We start from the raw sequence: 14,693 nt of genomic DNA, 5'->3' as shown, positions 1-14,693 counted from the left end.
GTTAATATTTGTGTACGTGACGTCATTTCTGATTACAGGTCACTTGGGTGACTTACCTCACTAAAAATGACTTCTGAACTTACTTATGGAACTTTAAATTTTATGAACATTTACTAGTCAATGGTGTGTATCTAAGTAGTGCCAAACTTATATGCCCTTATTCTTGATTGCTAGTCTCGAGGTTTTGATTTTGAATATCAATTTTGGAAAAGCTCTTTTAGGGCTTTTTCCTTATAGACCGTATGTATCATAAATTTGACAATCCGAATATGACCCAAAAAATATAGGGGTCTATTAAAGGACTGGTGGTCAATCTGTCTATCTTATTTCTTTAGTTGTTTAAATTCATGGAAGACCACAAGCGTCTATCGCGGCTATTTTCCGGCAATCTGCCGGCTATGTTTAAAATTTCAAAACTTGAGTGACAGTTGAAAGAGAAGCGACAGCTTATGCGAAAATTGGTGATGTATTATTATAACATAACCAATGGTGCAATAAAATAAATTTTTGTCACTAAAATCTGGCCTATTGAATTCAATAAGACAAGCTGAGGAGCAGGATAGCGCTCATTATAATTCAAAATGATCTTTGAAGTTTGGGTTTTGGAAGTGTACTACTTTTTAAATCCGTTTCCTTTAAAGAAGTAGCGTTGGAGTTTTTCTGCTGACATAGACTTTGGTTGCAGCAAATCAAAAGTTTTTGTAATTCGTCTGTTTTTGTTTGGTTGCGACCATTTTGATCGAGCGACAAGAAATCAATGAGCGACTCGCGGTTCTCTAGCTGACTTATAGCTTTCCTTGTCTTTTGTTAGCCTCGTAGAATAAGTTTATGTCAATTGTTGGACACATCATACCTCAATTACCTCACTCACGAAAAAACTTCTGTGATCACCCATCAACGCTAAACAGGGAATTTTAATTGACTGAAGATGAATAGAGGTCAATATGACTAGATTAAAAAGGAATTGATGCGTGACATTTGAATTGAAATTTTGTTATCTTTAACTTTAGTCATCTTTTTAACTAGGGGTCTCAACATTCTAGTTTGCGACTATCATAGGCAATCGTCCGTAAGGTAGTACTTTCACTAAGGGGTCAGCTTAGCCTAGTACGCCGGAGATCGGGGTGCCTACCCCTCCTTGGTTGAAGATGTTTCCTCCCATAAAATATTGTAGTCTACAGCCCCCTCTGAATTAAATTGCCCCGACTGTTGATCGAGAGCAGTTTGTCCGACGTTAGTCGGTTTATGTTTCAGATATGTCAATTTTACCTGTTTTTTATCTGTTTTTCAATCTTTTCTAATATTTTTCAAAGTTTGTTCTGAGTTACTTCGAGACTTTCTATTTCCTTGTCTGACGCTTTTTTCGTTTTATGTTTGTTCACACAGAAAAGCTGAAACCTTCAAATGTTTTAACTCACTTCGTCTTCTAGTCAACGGATTTTGCTCACGTGATGTCATTCTTCAGTCTCTCGTGTAAGAATTTCAATTAGGTTTTCAAAAGTCTCAGGTTTTCAGTTCATGCTGCATTTTTGACAGAGCGACAAAAGTGGGCGTGAAAAAAATTTTGCCAAGGAGCAAAATTTTTTGATCACGTGCTGCTTCTTCGAAGAACATTTTTTTAGTTTTTAATTTCACTTTTTCGGAGGTTTAAGATGCTTATTTGTGCAGCGAAGTTAGTGATGAAGCTTCTTTAGATGTCTTTGTTTTTAATAGCCGCGAAGCGATGGCGGCTATTATTGGGGACATCGTGGTTTTTTTACAATTCAAAGAATTTGAATTGTATTGGGGCGCTTTTTTTTAAGACCTGTTCACATATTTTCATGATTTTTGAAGTCAAATTGGAGTAGTGATTTTGATCACGCCGAAACATGAAATGGAGCGAAAAAGCGAGTAGTTTTGCGGTGTGAAATTTTTTCGCTGTAACTTTAAAGTAATTTGCGAAAACGATGTTTGAACAAAAATTCGGTTTCTCGGTAGTGGTTTTTTGTTCATATCCGGCATTTTCACTCTGATTTTTACTGTTTTATCAATTTTTTGGATCGGATTTTTTTCTAGATGGTTTTCTCAATCCCTTCACGGCTCATTTTAAAACTATTTTTTTGTTTGAATTAAATGTTCATTTCTCGCTAGTGGTTTTTTGTTCACATGCCGGCATTTTGACCTCGATTTTGTTTTTTTTTCTTATTTTTTTGACCTGATTTTTTTAAAAATGTTTTCCTCAATTCTCTCATAGTCCATTCTAGGTCTAGTTTTTCTGTTTAGTCAATAAAAATTCTTTGACTTTTACGTCAGGACTTGTCCTGCTATGTTTTTTTTTAATTCGTCGTCTCCATCGATGATTCTTACGACCTGACTTCTTGGAATTGACTTTTTCAATGACTTCATTGACTTCTACTGCTTTGCAGTTAAAATTTGTGTATATGACGTCATTTCTGCTTTTAGGTCAATTGCGTAACTTACCTCACTAAAAATGACTTCTGAACTCACTTATGGAACGATAAATCAATAGTGTGCATCTAAGTAGTACCAAACTTATATGCCCTAATTCTTTTGTATTAGTCTTGAGTTTTTGATTTCGATTATCAATTATGAAAAAGCTCTTTTAGGGCGCTTTCCTTGTAGACCGTTTGGGTCATAAAATTGACAGTCCGAATCTAACCCAAAAAGTCTAGTGGTCTATTAAAGGACTGGTGGTCAATCGTTCTAACTTATTTCTTTAGTTGTTTGAATTCATGAAAGGCCACAAGCGTCTATCGCGGCTATTTTCTGGCAATCTGCCGGCTATATTTTAATATTTTGGTATGTGACATCGATAGCAACTTTTTTCTGTGTTTATTTCTGTCTAAATTATACGGCACGCAATCTGAACTAAACACAGAAAAGAGTTGCTGTCTATGTCACATACCAAAATATTAAAAAAAAACAGACATCACTAACTTCGGTGCACAAATAAGTTTATTTGGCATCCATATGTTAACCTCTAATGTGGTTACTTGAATCCCACTGTTTAACTTCTTAGTCCCATTTACACCCCCTCCCCCACCGACTGAAGCAGGCTGCAATTGATTAGAGCTCACACTAGTCGTTCGAGAGCAATTCTTCCGACGTTTAGTCGGTTAAGTTTATTTCTGTCTAAATTATACGGCACGCAATTCTATTTCACAGCTATATGAGGCAGTCGAGTTGAGTTCAACTTAATGCTGGAAAACTTTAAAACATATAATGAATTATTGTTCAAATTGAAACAAAACTAAATACAACACCGTACAATCACAATTGGTGAAATGGGAATCGGTTTTTGAGAAATTCAGGGAAGTGGTCATTTAACAAAAATATTCTAATGGAGAAAAGGAAATTTACAACAAAAAGTCTGGTGCCGATTGATTTCTATTACATGTTATAATACATGTTAGATAATACAAATGTATAATTTTCAACTATTGATGTTTGTCTCTGACCCGGGACGGTACCGAGGTTGTTACGGATGACGGGTTTGTTTTGTTTCAGGCAGTGTTTGGGCATTCTGATGGAACCGACTTCTGAGAAGTGGTACTGTCCAAAATGTACTAAAAACAACAGCAAGTCCACTTCCTCTTCTGCATCTTCGAAAAAGAAAGGAAAGAAAACTGTCTCAAGGAAAAGATGACATCAAATTCTAATTGCTGGAAATTTCGTTTACTTTTGAAAATTGTTTACTTCTGTTCTATTGGATATCACAATTTATTCAACGTCTTTGTTCGAAATATATGATTTTAAGCGCGTTTCTTTTTTATAGCTGCGAAGCTGTAAGCTGAGCGGAGCTATACTGCGGTTCTCTTGGTTTTTTACGACTCGAAGAGGAGTATTGGTTTTCTTAAGGTTCTTTACGACTCGAAGAAGTGGGTACGACTCGAAGAAGAGTTGGTTTTCTTAAGGTTTTTTTTACCGGAAGTACTATTCGTTCAGATGATTTTTTGACCTAAAAGCGGAAGAGAGTAAAATTGCCATATGAACTAATATTTGCTGAGTGAGAGAAGTTATTTGATCATGTGATTCTATCAGTGAATGACTTTTCGACTTTGAAAAGTGATTTTTGACAGAATTTCGCATACAGAAAACCATTTTTAGCCGTTTTTTCGTCCAGTTGGCCCAGTTTTTTGCTTACAATTTAGTTTTTTGTAGCAATGATTTTTAATAGAAGCTCTATTAATATGTGAACCTCTGAAATTGATACCACAGTGTTTTTGAGTGTCTAATATTGCGTTTTAAGTTCTATTTAAGCACATATATCCCAATTTCTTAAAATATTTTGGCTTTTTTAAATTAATTTCAATTATGGATATTAAAGTGGATCTTTATTCAAAAATTAGTGCATATGGCAATTTACCTGTGATCTTCCATTAATTGATTGCCTCTTTATAACGTGAGGTATTTGTTTTATAGAATGGTAAACGTACTTGCCTGATTTTGGAGTTCTTTGTCCAATTTTTCTGTTTTCTTTTAGATTTAATTACTAGACAAAGCTTTTTAATGCGCTGTCAGGGATCCTTTTCTTTTACTAATAATTGACTAATTTTGTTTAAAATTCTGCAAATTTTTTTCATAAATGATATTTTGAAAAAAAATTTGACATTTTATTTGCAAAATGTGTTTTTTTTCCAAAACTTCGATCTATCTTTCTACCTCTTAAACTATACAGGAACATAGCTTAAGTTTTTATGCTAAATAAAGAATTGTAATTGTTTTTCTACTTCAAATTTTTAATTTGATTTTCAACTTTCAAAAATCAAGAATTAGTCTTTTTGTTTCGGTGTTCTTTACATTGTGTCCATAATCTTCACATTCTAGTTTGTATCATTCTAGCTTTATCCTTGCACCAACATTTATTTTCGTTGTATTGATTTTTTCAGTTGTTGGCAAATTGAATGATTTCAGCTTTTTATTAGGTTTTCGTCATTTCTTTTGTTTGCAATTGGTTTCATTCGACATAAGGCAGTTCTGAGAGTTTGCTAGAAAGCTTTTTCCAAAAATTCCACTCATTACTAATTTTAATTTTCTACCGGCCTTGGTATTGGTTTTAAATGATTTTTTGCCTTCGAATTTTATTCTTTTGATCATGTTTTTCTATGACTATTTTATTCATTGAATTAGTATAAAATCATGTTGTCAAACATATATACAAAAAAATAAGAAGTACTTGTTGTTTTTGTCCTAATTGCGGTGATTAGAAATATAATTGTAGTAGTTTTCTGATTCTTAAATTTGAGCACTCTTTTTTGAAAAATTTTGAATTATTCGAGGGCAATTGATAGCCCTGTCAGTTTTTTCAGCCTATCAGTAATTCGATCATAATAAATATTTTGGACTTCTCTTACGTTATCTAACGTTTTCAATCGAAAATTTTGCTTAATTTTGTTTCTCTTGGTGATAGTGGTTAAAAATTCATGAATTTTTAGATCAGACCTGGGGAGGTAATGAGTTAATGGTTTAATACAAAAGGTATTGGCTTCAGCTGCATTTATTGTTTTTTTGTGAAGTTTTGACGCTTCGAGTGGCTTCCGGAGATCTTCCGGCTATGTTTTTTTTACCGGATGTAGTATTCGTTCAGAGGCTATTTTGACCTAAAAGCAGAAGTGAGAAAAGTTGGCGTTTGAACAAAATTTTTCTGATCAAGCGCTGCGTTTAGTTAATGACTTTTTGACTTTGAAAAGTAGTTTCTGACTGAATAGCACATGTAGATGACAGTTTTTAGCCGTTTTTTGTCTCAGTGGCCAAGTTTTTTTTGCTTGTAATTTGTTTTGTAGAAATGATTTTTAGCTGATACTATATTGAAATGTAAACCTCGAAAATTGATACCACAGTGCTTTGCAGAGCTGGAAAAAGTGTTTGAAGTTGATTTTTTAGTTAATTTTTTGGCTTTTTTCTAATGAATCCTTCATTTTTGAATCTTTCGGCCGTCTTTTTGTCAAAAATCACTAAATATGGCAACTTCCCTTTGATAATTCATATAGTCAACGCTTTTCTCCTCAATTTAATTTTGTTTTATAAAATTGTTAATATCCCAATTGATGATGGGAAATTGATGATACCACAGTGTTTTACAGAGCTTGAAAATGCACTTCAACTCAAAATGGCTCATATATCTTGAGTTTCCAGTTAATTTCTGTCTCTTTTTTATTATTTTCTTCATTTTCTTCATCTTTCAGCCACTTTTTTTGTCAGAAATCAGTAAATATGGTAGCTTCTCTTTGTAATTTATGTACTCAACTACCCCGATGTAATTTTGTTTTATAAAATTGTACATGTGCTAATCTGATGTTGGTAGTTTTTTCCAATTTTTCTGTTTTTGTTTTCTGTATTTTGGTTTTGATTGCTAGAAATAGTTTTTTTGTGCAACATGAGAGATTTTAATTTTGTTCCAATAAAAATTCAATCACTTTTTAGTGTTTTTTTTTTGAAAAACCGTTAAAAATTTTTTCATAAGTGAAGTCTTAAAAATTTTTAAATTTTGCAAAATGTTTCAATGTTTTTTTTTTATGTTTGAATTCTGCTTTTTCTTTGTTTGTTCTTTTTAGGAGAATGGATCTTTGTCTCGGATGACTAATTGTCTTTTCTATATCTCGAATGCTGAACATTGAAATGCATTCGTTTTTCTTGATTTTTTTAATTTGATTTTTAACTTTCAAAAATCTAGAGTTAATCTTTGTTACGGTGTTCCTTACATTGTGTCAATACTCTTCTCTTTCTAGTTTTCATTATTCTAGTTTTGTACTGGCACCTACGTTTATATTGGTTATATTGATTTTTTCAGTTAATGAAAAATTGAATGATTTAAACTTTTTCTTAGATTTTTGTCTTCTCTTTGGTTTGCAGTTGATTTCATTCACCATAAGACAGTTATACTTTTCTTCCGGCCTTGGTTTTGTTTTTAAATAATTTTTGCCTTTGAATATTTTTCTTCTGATTATGCGTTCTATGACTATTTTTTTTTGAATTATTATGAAATCATGTTGTCAAGCATATATACAACAAAAAATATATATGTTGTTTTTGTCTTAATTGCGTCGCTTAGAAATATAATTTTAGTAGTTTTCTTAATCTTAATTTGAGCATTATTTTTTTGAAAAATTTAACTTAGTTTTTTAAGTTATTATAACTATCTGCCGTTTGCTTTCGCGATTTTTTCGAGATTGGAATCTTGAGTTATTTGAGGGCAATTGATAGCCCTGTTAGTTTGTCAGCCTATCATTTTTTGACCATCCTAATTTTTTCGGTTTTTTAGTTTTTTGAGTTTCTTAACGTTATCTAGAGTTTTCAATTAAAAAATTTTTTTTCTCATGGTGACAGTGGTTTAAAATTCACCAATTTTAAGATCTGACCTGGGTAGGTAATGAGTTAATGGTGTAATACAAATGGTGATAGCTTCAGCTGTTGTTACGGTTTCTTTGTGAAGTGTTGACGCTTCGAGTCGCTTCCTGGATTCTTCTGTCTATGTTTTTTGTTTCGCCGTCTGACGTTCTTTTTTGTTTTACATTTGGTCACACAACAAAGCTGAAAAAGTCAAATTTTCTGAATGACTTCTTCCCCTCACCGGCATTTGCGCGCGTGGCGTCATATCTCACCCTCTCTAGCAGAATGATTTTGATCAATAGTGACTTACCTCACTCAATAAAATGACTTCTGCACTTTAAAACTTAGGTTTATTTTGAATAATTTAAGGTCAAAGGAACTCATATGTCTGGTAAAGGTCCCTAATGAAAAGGCTTTTGCCTAATGAATTTTAGTAAGCTTTATTAATTTATCGCTTTTTTTTACAAATCTTTTAGGGCGGCGTCGATAACTTTTTCAACTCATTTCTGTATCTTTTTCTATCTCTATTATACGGCACGCAAGTCTATTCTTTCTCACTTATTCCGGCAATCTGCGGGCTATGTTAATAGCCACGAAGCTATGGCTGAAGCTACTATTTTATTGAGGCCTATTTTATATTATTAGGCGATATTTTTGAACTTATTTTGTGGAAATTAGGCGAACGCCAATTATAACGTTCAAAAGACGCGCTCGAAAAATGACTTGATAAAATAAATTTGTCTAGTTTTCATAACGTTTATATTTTAAAAGTTCAAAATTTACGATTTTCAAACGTTCGTTATTTGAACTTCTTCTTCTCGACTCAGTGTTGCGTGTGCGCACTCTTCGGAACGAAAACTGGTTACAAAATACTAAAGTTCAAAATAAGTTTATCGTTAGTTCTATGAGTACTTGGCCAATGCCATTTATAAACAGAATAGATGCAGAGGCTCAACTATTTTAAAAAATGGACTGTCTGACCGCAGTTTCTATCGCATTTTTGAAGACAAATTTTGCCAACCAGGCTTGACTACTCCATTGTCAAGGGGATTTTGAAGTACCACCCTCAAGTTTTTTATTTAGTGTTACTCTAATTTCTACAAAGCTTAAGCAAAATTTTTTTGGGTCTGAATGAAAAATTTGCGTAACGGTTTTAGCCATTTATCCCATCCTCCCATTGTATTATTTTCTTGGATCTATTCTTTTTGTACACATGAGGTAGTGAGTTTCAATTAAGTTTGATCTTCTTTAAAACTAATGAAAGTTGGTTTGCTGCAGACGGTTTGTGAGAGTTTGTGAATTGAACAGAAAATTCCAACATAATCAATCGAAGAAAAATAAATGAGGCGAATGAAAACAGAGCTGTGAGAACTGCAATCATACAAGGTACAAGAAAATTGATAAGAAAGTTGAGCTGTTGTAATTCAAAAGAATTCTAACATTTTTAATTGCTGGAAAATTGTAAGTTGAGCGTTGTCATAATGGGCGGACTTCTTGGTATTTTTCTTAATTCACTCAATGTTTTTTTACAATTCACAGAATTTGCCATATCTTGGAGCCGTGACTTCTTACGAATCAAAATCAGATCACACAGGAACTAAAAGTTTTTTTTGAGAATTCCAAAATTATTCTTGCAATATGCGTGGTCTCCATAATCAAATAATCTTGGTTTATATTGATCTAAAATTTAAATATTTGCTGATTATTTCTTATTGCCAATCTTTATGTTTTCTCCGATCTTTGACGTTTCTTCATCTCTCCCTCAGCCTTTTAGCGCTCGTTTTTAAATTTCCTCGCGTTAATGAATTGGCCTCAAGTACGCTACTGTTGGATGACATTGCTTACGAAAAGACCCCCCTCTCATTGGGTGAGTTCAATAAAAAATCGGGCTTGTTTCTAATTCTTCAAGAGATTGATTCAGCTCAACACAAGTCGATGTCAAACATGAAAAACGTGAAAAATTTTTAAGGCAAACTGCTGAGAAAATCAGAAGCAAAGAAAAAATTTCTGCATTTTTTTGAGAAATCGAGAAAGTTTGGTGTGCAAGTTTCTAAACTAAACGAGAAACTAAACGAGCAAAATTTTTGACTTGAGTTAGATTAAAGTCTGCCACATGAGTAAATTTCTATATTACAAAACGCAGAGTTTTGGTCTATCTTCTTTTTTTATTTTTGACGAGTGTTTCTGCCTTTCTACTGGTTTTAAATATCAACAATTATTGTTCTTGGATACGTTGAAGTGGTCTAATCGTAAACTTGAATGACTACATTATTCTTTCAATAATTTTAAAAGGCAAACGCTCATGGTTAATAGAGGACCTGAGCTCAAAGAAGGCAGATAGAATTAATTTCAATGAACCACGTAATCTAAAATCTGCAAAAAATCTCCCGTTATTGATTGCTCTCAAACGAAAAGCTTAATTGCTCTCAAACGAAGTTTGTAGCAATTTTATTAGTCCTATGATCTTTTTTATGCAATTTTTCGCTTAACTAATTTTTTGTCTGACCCATTCAGTTTTTCGTTCTCAAAAACGGGATAAGCAGGTAGTAGATGGATAAACGGTTTGAGAGCAATTCGCCCGACGTTACTGGGTTGTTTTTGTATTTAATAAAAGAGTAATACTTTAATAGTTATGTGGATTGAGTCATCAACTCCGACAACTAAATTCAATACCTTTTGCTATCTATAATAGGTAGCACAGCACCTATTTTTGAAAATATTCCGCTAATCTGACGTGTATAAGGTCTCCCTCTTTTGAATAATTCGAGGCTGTTGTCGATCTATAATTGTTGTGTTTGACTCGAAGTGGTTTATTGCTTGAGCTCTTTTTGTACAGCTAATTTTTGTTGGTGTGTTTGCGTTAACTGGCTAAAAATTGAAAAGCAGTTATAGACACTACTTTTCTCCTTAAGTTGTATTTCTGGGAGAGGAAGAAAACGATATTTTAAAAAAACTTGGACTGTAAGCTATTTCGACCGCTCTTATTATTTCTTGTGCGTTTTTGTGATGAATTGTCTTGATCACAAATATTTTGGAGCGATGTCCAGTTTTCTTAATCCAAATGGTATTGGGTGGCAACCATTTATAATTCTGATTCTATTTTGGTTATGACTGATTCATTTTCTATTTGTTGGAGCAACAATTCGTTGCAAAAAAACTTAATTAATGTTAACAATTTTTTTCTGTTTTTGTCCAACTTCTTGTTTAACCATTCTTTTCTGCACCATGACGCCTCTTACTTTTACAATACTTAATGCAACTAATTCTAGCAATTTTTTATTCGTTGAGTGCCTAGTTAGCTCAAACGATTTTCGTGAAAATCTAGAGAGTTTGCGAAACCAGTATCTCTTTGTGAAAGCAATCGATCTGAAAACCTAAAAAAGTAAAGCTTTTTTTCAAAGCTGAGAATGTAAGCAAAAACGAGGCAGAAAGCAAGACAAGGAAAAAATGAAACAAAGTTCTAGTGGGCTTCTAGTTTTTCTAGTAAAATTTGGTGTATATATATTTCTTCCAAATCCAATTCGTCTTTTCAAAATTACCCCTTCGGAACTTTTTATAGCTTAAGATTTGTTCTTTGTACAAGACAATAAACATAAAAAGGACATAAAAGTCAACAAAATATTAAAGTTGTCTTAAATTTGAGTTAAAGTTAGCAAAAAAATCCGCTCCAGATAGGGGGATTATTGACCATGATTGAACATGATTTTTCACATTAAATTTGTGCCTTATATTAGGTAGCTTTTTTGCATGTAGAGTTTATTATTCTACTAAATTGGCATTAGGGACTCTGCTGCTCGTTGGTGCTCTTTATCAATTTAAACGCATCTTACGGGACTGAAATACAGGGACTAATCCGATTCGAAGTCTCTGGTCGAAATTGTGAAATACTGTAAATATATATGTATGCAATCATGCGAGTGCGTAAAGGAGGCAAATGTGGCATTGTTTTACGATTCTTTTCTTCTCAAAATGCTTAAATTTTTCTAATTATGGCCAGAGAATAATCTCCTTAGGTTGCATGGAACTTGATTACAAGATGCATATGAGCAATGACAAGTAAATATAAGTGATATAACTTGATCAAAAGATTTGTCAGACATTACCAGCTACTGCAGACCCCCTAAATTGAACCCATTTGAAAAATGTTGCTGGATTTGGATTAATTTAAATATTTTGCCATCAAATTATAGGGAGATGAAAAGACAGATGGTATCGCTTGATCATCAGAAAGGATTTTTGATTTAAACCTGTAGATAATAGAAGATTTCGAACCAAGTTAATGTTGACCACGACACATTTTTCACAATTTATTTCAACGCAAACTTAAACATTTAATTATTGTTCCGACCCACTTTTGTGTAGGAGGAACTATATACTCAAACGGTTTTTTTGTTCAGTGAATTTTCACCATTTGATATATTCATCGTAGAGCGTTGTAAGTGGTACCATAAGAAAGCGCATCCAGTGTGGAATAGAGAATTAAAAATATTTTTTGAATTCTGTTTAGTCCTCGGAGTTATTGATGTTCAGAGTTTTCTGAACATTTTCCGTATTTTTGGTGAAAATTGCCGTAGTTTTGCTCATAAATATGATAAAATTATTTAAAAAATTGTTTTCGCTTATAGCTGCAAAGCTGTCAGCTGAACGTAGCTATTTTGCTGTGTTGATGGGTTTTTTTACCGTCCAAATTATTTGATTGTATTGGTGTGATCTTTCTTTTTAAGGTCTGTTCGAACTTTTATTTTTTCAGGTCCGTGAGAAGTCAAATTAGCGCTGTGATTTTAATCAAGCCGGAGAAGTAACAAGAGCGTGAAAGCAAGCAGGTATCAAGCAAAATTTGTTTAAAAGTACATTGAAAGGGGAGCCAGAAAAAGTTATTTGGAACAATTTCTGAGAGCGAATTTTTCTTCAAGTGAGGCGATTTGACTTTGTAAGCCTTTCTTCTTTTGATGGCTATGGAAAAGATAAATGTGTGTTTTGACTGCACCTATGTGAAACTTCTTGAAATTGCTAACCTTCACTGAATGGTTTTTGTTGCTTTGACACTATTTGTTGTCACAAAATTTTAGAATTTTTTTGAGTTTTGGGAGTTTTTTTAAATTTTTGTTGTCTTATCAATTGATCGCATTAGTGACAGGTCTCATAGCTTGCTAATAAGGAATATTTTGATCGTTTGAATTGTTTCAATGCAAAGTTAATGCTTTCTATGACTTCAAAACTAATTTTTTAAAGAAATATTCTTGAATTTTTGAGTTTATGGTGTTTTTTTTTGTTCAAAATTTTGTCTAGTCGCCTAGTCTTGCTAATTAAAGGCCCCATCTCCAAACAAATATGCTTAAATTATCCGATTTTTTGTTTCAGTTCATATCTAGTGCTTTCAATGCCGTATACGCCGTTTGTTTTCGACAAAAATTAGTGAACTGCTAAATTTGGCTAGTTTTGTTGAACTTATTGCTGTCTCAAACCTCAATATCATTAATGACTGATTTCATCGATTGTTGAATATAGAGAGGGGAAATTAATTGGTTGATGTACTTCCTAGAGGTCGTCATCATGATTTCTGCAATATTTTCAAAAAATGAGAATTTATTGGCCTTGCAAATTTCGTTTTTTTCCGTGTTCGTATTGCTTTTTCCCGAGACCAATAGGTTTTGACTGCCTTCTCGTACGGCTCAATATTAAAAAAAGACATTGGTTCTATTTTTTTATTACTCACTATCATGTTTTTTGACAGAGACACCGTTTATTTTAGAGATCTTTAAGTTGATTTGTGAACTTTGTCTTCATTTGTAATTTGACTGACTGTTTTACTATAATCAGAATTGCTAAACTATTTTTTTATGACCGCTAACGTCTCCTGATAAGTCATGGCTAAAATTTTTGCTCACCACAAAGTCGTTGTAAAGTTTATACACTCTAATGATAGAACCTTTTTTCATACGGTATAGATGTTTAATTTTAATTTTGATTTTGCTCACATAAGCTTTGTGGTCTATCTTAAGTTGACAAAGCTGTACAATTGATAATTTTCACGCTATAATTCAGATCAATTCTGCACATTGCCAATGAGGCCTCGTCTTCTTATAATTCTTTGTTTAGTAGTATGGCGCTCTTTTTATTGTGTTATGTTTTTTTGCATAGCAGCGCGGAAGAAGTCAATATTTCTGAATTATTTTTCCTTTCACTTATGACGTCGTTTCTCACTCCATCAACAAAATTAATTAAATAAAAAGTTTGATTGTGACCGTACGTGACTTATATCGTTCAACAAAATGACTCTTTCGATTTAAAACTTAAGTAAAAATCTTAAATAAAAATTCAAGTTTAATTTGACTTAGCAGAAGCTAAGTTTTTGTTCAAGCTAAATTTCAATTTGCAAAAAACAACTAGTGTTGTTGAAGTGTTTCATCTAAAAATTTGGCTGACAATTAAGCTAAATTTCTCAAAATTCAGCTTGCTTTCATCAAATATGCACCAATTTTGCTTCTATAGCACAATTATTTTTCAGTTTTGCTGGACGGCCGGCAGTAAAAACTGCTAAAGCAACCTCCAATCAATTCACGGAGTTTTAGTCAGCGCTTTCGATTCACATGAATTTGTCAGCTCTTTCTCATGAAACTCTCTTTTTTGTGAAAAGATCATCTTTCTTGGTTGATCGACTTTTTGTGAAAATACATTTTTGCAACCAGCGGGAAAAAATACATATAAAGCTGTCAGCTCTTTTTCAGAACTGACAGCTTTATATGGGGCTAAATTTAGTCTGATTGCGTATTTTTCAAAAAAATATTAGAATTCGTGAGGGAGCTTTTTTGCCTTTTTTGTGTCTTTTATGTAAATTTTGAAAATACAATTACAATGGAATTACTTCAAAATTTCGTTCAATGAATGTGACACACCACTCAAGTGAAAAGAGGGGCTATTAAAGGGATACTATATTTTCAATTAAAAGCGCATTGTTTTCGGGACTTCAACACTGTTTGAGTTTAACTGTTTATGAATTTTGTATTACTTTTTTACACTGATGACAGCTTTCATTGGCCTTGCACGGAGCTACAACTTACCCTCTCTGGTGTTTTTAGTTAAAATTTTTTGCTTTTATCTCTCCAAAAACGTTGGTTTAAAAACATTTTATTTTTTGCTAGATTTTTTTGTTTTTTATATAGGTGCTTTCCAATATTTTCTTCTTTTTTTTCGATCAATTTTTTTTACTTAATTTTAGCTGACTGATTTTAGTTATCTTCTGAGGGAAATAACAATTAGTAGTCATTGGATTTTTGTTTTAAGAAATGGTTTTTGGATTCGAATCATTAGTATTTTTTCGAACATTTGCCCACTTTGAGGTCCTTTCTTGACATAAGTTCAAA

The 14,693-nt window shown here is 32.7% G+C and overlaps 1 protein-coding gene across 2 annotated transcripts in view; it reads left to right on the top strand.

Moving 5' to 3' along the window:
- LOC142343182 (uncharacterized) overlaps positions 1 to 14,693 on the top strand; it is a 118,389-nt gene that overhangs the window by 32,790 nt on the left and 70,906 nt on the right. Inside the window, exon 10 of one of the 2 annotated variants that reach the window (XM_075394887.1) lies at positions 3,508 to 3,761. The exons of the other annotated variant lie outside the window; for it this stretch is intronic. Coding sequence (XP_075251002.1) covers positions 3,508 to 3,646 — 139 coding nt within the window. The 3' untranslated portion in view covers positions 3,647 to 3,761. Of the gene's footprint in view, positions 1 to 3,507; positions 3,762 to 14,693 lie in introns of those variants that run through there. 2 annotated transcript variants of the gene reach the window in all.

This window comes from Convolutriloba macropyga, chromosome 7 (assembly GCF_964194025.1).
Source record: "Convolutriloba macropyga chromosome 7, txConMacr16.3, whole genome shotgun sequence".
NCBI lineage: Eukaryota > Metazoa > Xenacoelomorpha > Acoela > Convolutidae > Convolutriloba > Convolutriloba macropyga.
This window is presented reverse-complemented; position numbering and strand designations above follow the sequence as displayed.